General features: G+C 35.6%; 1 protein-coding gene across 1 annotated transcript; it reads left to right on the forward strand.

Moving 5' to 3' along the window:
- The first annotated feature begins 575 nt into the window (after window positions 1-575).
- LOC117088679 (olfactory receptor 2J1) lies at window positions 576-1930 on the forward strand. The gene has a single exon (XM_033219879.1). It carries the CDS (start codon window positions 900-902, stop codon window positions 1836-1838), a length of 939 nt encoding a protein of 312 aa, XP_033075770.1. The 5' UTR covers window positions 576-899; the 3' UTR covers window positions 1839-1930.
- The last annotated feature ends 5646 nt before the right edge of the window (window positions 1931-7576 follow it).

Consider the following 7576-nt stretch of genomic DNA (forward strand, 5'->3'; position numbering starts at 1 on the left):
CACATAAAATTTTTTAGAAACCATGTTTAAGTCTTCTTATCCCTGTCTAACAATCCTGCGTTATACATTCTTTCAATTTCAAATACCACATTCGGATCTCCTCTTTACTGTTGTGCATGGAAACGGTCTTCCTTTCTCTCTTACCCCTCCCGATGATTTTGTTAGACTCTGGAATCTGTTTCTCTCCAATAAGAATTACACCCCCATTTACTTTTGGAAGCATTCTATCACTGATATCTCTACTCTATTTTGCTTTATTAATCAGCTTTGCTTATATTGTGAACTTTTATAAGTTGGTGTGTGTGTGCCTATGTCTGTTTAAACCTTCATTTGCATGTTATTTTATTTGTCTAGAAATAAACTGCTAGCATAAATAAATGAATATCATTTAATTCTTTCTATAATCATATTCAATTAATTCTTTTCAGTTAATATTAATATTTTAAAGTGACTACCTAATTGATTTTTAACATGGGAAATTTCTACGTATAAGTAGGATTATTATGACTGCAGTTACTCCTTTCTCTGTAACTGCAAAACTGGAAATAGTCTGAAAATGCAAAAAAATCAATTTAACTTTTTAAAATATAAAATTATTTTCTTAAATATTGTCTTTCTGATTACGGAATATCTTAGTCTTCATTTATCCAAATGTTAACTCAGAGATGTATATAAAATAACTCAGTAACTTGAAAAGTTATTGCTTGTATCCACAGCTGGAAAAATATCTCAATGAAGCATATAAAGGAAATTGCATAAAAATTATACTGTCACAATGGTGCACACTATCTGGAATTGGGATACTTTTTTCTCCAGTCTGTTTGCAAGTGAGCGGTTGACAATGCATGGACAGACTTTGAGTTTATGTGATTCTTTCTTTAGGTACAGGAAAAATAAGAATGATGATGGAAAAAAATGCAAGTTTTGGAGACTTCTTTATTCTACTTGGATTTTCTAACTGGCCTCATCTGGAAGTAGTTCTCTTTGTGGTTATCTTGATCTTCTACTTGATAACACTAATAGGAAACCTGTTCATCATCATCCTGTCACACCTGGACTCCCATCTCCACACTCCAATGTACTTCTTCCTTTCAAACCTCTCATTTCTGGATCTCTGCTACACCACCAGCTCTATACCTCACTTGCTGGTCAATCTCTGGGGCCCAGAAAAGACCATCTCTTATGCTGGTTGCATGGTTCAACTTTACTTTGTTCTTGCACTGGGAACCACAGAGTGTGTCCTACTGGTGGTGATGTCCTATGATCGTTATGCAGCTGTGTGTAGACCTTTGCATTACGCTGTCCTCATGCACCCTCGTTTCTGCCGCTTGTTGGCTGCGGCTTCTTGGGTAAGTGGTTTTACTACCTCAGCACTTCATTCCTCCTTTACTTTCTGGATACCCCTATGTGGACATCGCCTAGTGGATCATTTCTTCTGTGAAGTTCCAGCACTTCTGCGATTATCATGTGTTGACACCCATGCAAATGAGCTGATCCTCATGGTCATGAGCTCCATTTTTGTTCTTATACCTCTCATTCTCATTCTCACTTCCTATGGTGCCATTGCCTGGACTGTACTGAGCATGCAATCAACCACTGGGCTTCAGAAAGTGTTTGGAACATGTGGAGCCCATCTTATGGTTGCATCTTTCTTTTTCATTCCAATCATGTGCATATATCTCCAGCCACCATCAGAAAATTCTCCTAATCAAGGCAAGTTCATTGCCCTCTTTTATACTGTTGTCACACCTAGTCTTAACCCTCTAATCTATACTCTCAGAAACAAGGATGTAAGAGGAGCAGTGAAGAGGCTAATGGGGTGGGAGTGGGGAATGTGACAGGGAAATCATGTTGGCTGTTGTTGTTTTTCTTAGGGTCTTGTCCATCTTGAAAGGTGGTTTCCCTGCTTCTTTGTGATTTGTTTTTCGTCTAACAGTTTACAAAACATGGAATAGTTCAGTCCCCCATTTGTTACTCTTTTTAATATTTAGTTCTGAAATGTTATGTTGAGATAAACTTTTTGATTAGTACCACTCTGGTCTTTTACAATTCTATATTTATTTCCACGAAAATTGTGTACTGTGGTTTCAACATAAATAAATGTGTGTGTGAATGATTATAAGGAGATTATTTAAAAAATATTGGAAATATTTCTGACAATGTGCTAAATTATGAACTGACCATTGGTATGTACAGGAAGAGAAGGGCAATATTGCAAAGGCGTATGCTAAAGAAGTTTTTAGTTATTGAATAAACCTTAAATGAAGCTAAAAATAGTCACAACAAAGAAAAATGGTAAGCATAAAGAATAACACTGTTTATTGTATGGTAAAGGACGTATCATAATTTTTTGGTTGAAGTTCACTTTTTAAAGACACTAAGTTACTTAAATGTTAGACCTAAAACCATAAAAACCCTAGAAGAAAACCTAGGTAATACCATTCAGGACATAGGCATGGGCAAGGACTTCATGTCTAAAACACCAAAAGCAATGGCAACAAAAGCCAAAATTGACAAATGGGATCTAATTAAACTAAACAGCTTCTGCACAGCAAAAGAAACTACCATCAGAGTGAACAGGCAACCTACAGAATGGGAGACAATTTTTGCAATCTACTTATCTGACAAAGGGCTAATATCCAGAATCTACAAAGAACTCAAACAAATTTACAAGAAAAAAAACAACCCCATCAAAAAGTGGGCAAAGGATATGAACAGATACTTCTCAAAAGAAGACATGCATACAGCCAACAGACACATGAAAAAATGCTCATCATCACTTGCCATCAGTGAAATACAAATCAAAACCACAATGAGATACCATCTCACACCAGTTACAATGGCAATCATTAAAAAAATCAGGAAACAACAGGTGCTGGAGAGGATGTGGAGAAATAGGAACACTTTTACACTGTTGGTGGGACTGTAAACTAGTTCAATCATTGTGGAAAACAGTGTGGCGATTCCTCAAGGATCTAGAACTAGAAATACCATATGACCCAGCCATCCCATTACTGGGTATATACCTAAAGGATTATAAATCATGCTGCTATAAAGACACATGCACACGTATGTTTATTGCAGCACTATTCACAATAGCAAAGACTTGGAATCAACCCAAATGTCCATCAGTGACAGACTAGATTAAGAAAATGTGGCACATATACACCATGGAATACTATGCAGCCATAAAAAAGGATGAGTTTGTGTCCTTTGTAGGGACATAGATGCAGCTGGAAACCATCATTCTCAGCAAACTATTGCAAGAACAGAAAACCAAACACTGCATGTTCTCATTCATAGATGGGAATTGAACAATGAGATTAGTTGGACACAGTAAGGGGTACCTCACACACCGGGGCCTATTGTGGGGAGTGGGGTGGGCGTAGGGATAGCATTAGGAGATATACCTAATGTAAATGATGAGTTAATGGGTGCAGCACACCAACATGGCACATGTATATATATGTAACAAACCTGCACCTTGTGCACATGTACCCTAGAACTTAAAGTATATATAAAAAAAAGACACTCAATTATATAATTTACCCTGTAGGTCTACATACTTGTCACAGTGAACAGTAAACTAATATCTCTTTAAAATGGCTCATTCGTTCATCTGTCCATTTATTCATTAACTTATTCTTCATTAGCTAAATCTTTTTGAATGTGTACTCTCTCCCAGTTTGTGAAATTCTTGGTAACGTGTATAAATATAACATACTTTGTCTGAACAGAACGCACTTTCTGTCGGGAAAAATGGCAACTTAAGATAAAAGATGAAGTATCTGTACATGGCTTAATTTGTGACTGGCGTTAATGCTAATAAATTAACATAGCTTTTAAAAATCAGAAACAATAAACTCTGATTACTCTTTAGATTGAATACATCTTTCACCTTTTAAAAATCAAAAACAAAACAAGAAGTTTGGCAATAAACTCTGAAAATAAATACCAATTCATAGCTCCTGTAGGAAGACAATGCTATTAAATGAAACAAAACAGACTGTGCTTTATATGCTTTAGTTGGCTTAGTCAATGACATATTGAAGACAGCTTAAAACTCTTAACATCCTTGTTCTTTGCTGAATAGCATTATTAAAAAAATTATAATTTTTTTAATACACAGTGGTGTGATCTTCGCTCACTGCAACCTCTGCCTCCCGGCTTCAAGCAACTCTCCTGCCTCAGCCTCCCCAGTGGCTGAGACTACAGGCACCTGCCACCACACCCACCTAATTTTGTATTTTTAATAGAAACAAGTTCTCACCATGTTAACCAGGCTGGTCTTGAATCCCTGGCCTGAAAAGATCCACCTGCCTTGGCCTCCCAAAGTGCTGGGCTTACAGGCATGAGCCACTGTTCCTATCTGAGTTCAAATTTTTTAGATTCCACATGTAAGTGTTATCATACGTTTTTTGTCTTTCTGTGTGTGGTTTATTTCACTTATCACAATATCCTCCAGTTCATCCATGTTATAACAAATGGCAGGATTTTCTTTTTATTGGCTGAATAATATTTCTCTCTCTCTCTCTCTCTCTCTCTCTCTGTGTGTGTGTGTGTGTGTGTGTGCGTGAGATCAGATTTTCTTTATCCATTCTTCCATCAATGGATGCTGAGGTTGTTTCTTTATCTTGGCTATCATGTATAATGCTGCAATGAACACAGGGGGATTGATACCTCTTCGAGATACTTGCTTCATTTTTCTTGGATAAATACCCAGTGGGATTGTTGGGATCACATCACATCTCACACAGACTTCACAAAATGTGAGAACATAGATTCCTCCTGCCTCCATGGAAATCTTGCCATTTTGTGATATGTCATGTGTCACTCCAGCTTCTCATGATCTACAAGACTCTTTTCTTTTCAAATTTATTGAAGTATAATTTATGTACAATGAAATCTACACATTTTAAGTATATAGTTCAATGAATTTTTTCATATCTTCTTTTCATTGTATCTTTGTTAGACATCAAATATTGGATTTAATAAGCCATCAGAAAAAGTGTAAATTATAATCCTTTATACTGTAACAGTATTACACAACTTATAAAGCACATTAATATACTTTGTTTCATTAGAATTTTGGTCATCATAGAGACCCTAAAGCTTTGTTGACTATTAGCCTCTTGAAACAAAGGAAAAATAAGATATAAACATTGTTGTTCCTACGTTAAAGGTTAGGAAATTCAGTCTCAGAGAGATTATGTAGTCTTGTCTAAATGCACATACTAATAAATGGCAAATTTGAGTCTCAAAGACAGGTCTCTCAATATCAAATTGAAAGAATAGTTCAGTGAGTTTGACAAATGTATAATTGTGTAAATACCACCACAATCAAGATTGTAGGATATTTCTATTACTCCCCAAAGAACTTGTTTTGTTTTGTAGTCAACTCTCCCCTTTTAGTCATAGCTTGAGGCAGCATTAACTTTCTCTAAATGTACTTGGCTTTTCCATGTTTAGAATTTGAAATAATTGCAATCATGCAGTATGTAATCTTTGGGTGTGGCTTGTTTCATTTAGCATGATGTTTTTGACATTTATTATGTTGCTACATGTATCAGTTACTTTTTCCTTTTTATTGCTTGTTAGAACTCCATTGTATGAACATGCTACAATTTATCCATTATCTGTGATGGGCTTTGGGAGTATTTAAAATTTTTGGCTATTATGAATAATGCTGCTATGAAAATTTGTATGCAAGTGTTTGTGTGGATGCATGCTTTCACTTAATTTGGGTAAATACCTTTTATTTGTACCTCTCCAGGAGGACCACATGCTTAGTGTATATTATCTTTATGAGATACTGCAAAAATGTTTTCAAAGTGGCTGTTGTATATTTTCACTTCAAACAGCGGCGTATGAGAGTTCCAACTGAACTCACATTCTTTCTAATACTTGGTGTTGTCAGTTTTTATACTTTTCACCTCTCAAGTTAGGTTACCTGTAGCTATAATTTGCATTGAGGAATGTCGACGTTGACCATCATTTTGTGTGCTTTTCACATGCTTCTTATACGTTATTTTGTGTAGTTTCTGTTCAAATATTTTACTCACTTTAAAAATTGCATCATTTGTCTTCTTATTGTTGACTTTGAAGTTCTTCGTATATTCTGAACTTAAGTCCTTGGTCAAACAAATCTTTTGCAAATAAAGTACTGTCATATCTTTCAAAGAGAAAATGTTTAACTTCAATAAAATACAGTGTGTCATTTCCACAAAAAAATCCTGGTGGTATTTTGATTGGGGATTGCACTGAATTTATAGACCAATTGAAGAAGAACTGGCAACTTGACAACATTGACTTTTCTGATCTGGGAACATGGTATAGATCTCCATTTACTTACATCTTATTTTCTTTCAGAAGCATTTGAGGTTTTCATTGTATAGATATCATTCGTATTTTGTTAAAGTCATCTCTACGTATTTCATGTTTCTGGATACCACTATAAATTGTATAGAAATATGACTGTTTTTTTTCCATTGTGTGTTTTATTTTATTATACTTTAAGTTCTAGGGTACATGTGCACAACGTGCAGGTTTGTTACATAGGTATACATGTGCCATGTTGGTTTGCTGCACCCATCAACTCGTCATTTACATTAGGTATTTCTCCTAATGCTATCCCTCCCACATCCACTCCTGCCCTCACAGGCCCCAGTGTGTGATGTTCCCAGCCCTGTGTCCAAGTGTTCTCATTGTTCAATTCCTACCTATAAGTGAGAACATGCGGTGTTTGTTTTTCTGTCTTTGTGATAGTTTGCTGAGAATGATGGTTTCCAACTTCATCCATGTCCCTGCAAAGGACATGAACTCATCCTTTTCTATGGCTGCATAGTATTCCACGGTGTATATGTGAATTTTCTAGACCTCAACTCCAACTGAGCTTCCCATCTACAATACTTTAATAGTTTGTGATCTACTCTAATTCACATTCCTCCCATACAAAGCACTCGAATTAAAAGAAGCTCAGCAGAGATCATTTAGTATCATTTATTCCTTTTGATTCCTCAGATGTGACTTTCAGTGTGTTTTATTGATCTGAGTGTGTATTGTAGAGAAAAAAAGTTGAGAGTTGCTGCCTTAGAAATACTTTGCTGTAATTAAATCATGTTATACCATCTGTATTTTCACAAGTTACTAACATCACACCTAAAAATGTTAACATTTGCTGGCACCCAGTAGATTGGCAGGGGCTAAAAACTCTCCTACAAGTCTAGTTACCAAAACATGAAAAATATTGGAGCTTGGTACAATCTCCTACAGACCAGGATATCAGACATTTCCTGGATTTTGATAACTGAGTGAATTCTGCTAGTCCCCACAGGTTGTAGGATCACTGGCTAAATTCTTCTCCAATAAGACAGAGAAATTTAAGCATATGATTATATGACTATTTAATCATATTTATCTTAAAACTAACATTTAATATATTTTAAAGTAAACTGGAGTGATATATACCAAGCTCATAGTAGTTGTCTCTGGATTTAGTGTTGTGTCAGAGAGTGACAGTTAAAGGGGTTATGAACTTTATCTGTGACACTTTATGTGCTAAAAATGCTGAAAATTA

This window comes from Trachypithecus francoisi, unplaced genomic scaffold, assembly GCF_009764315.1.
Source record: "Trachypithecus francoisi isolate TF-2019V2 unplaced genomic scaffold, Tfra_2.0 Lachesis_group10, whole genome shotgun sequence".
Lineage (NCBI taxonomy): Eukaryota > Metazoa > Chordata > Mammalia > Primates > Cercopithecidae > Trachypithecus > Trachypithecus francoisi.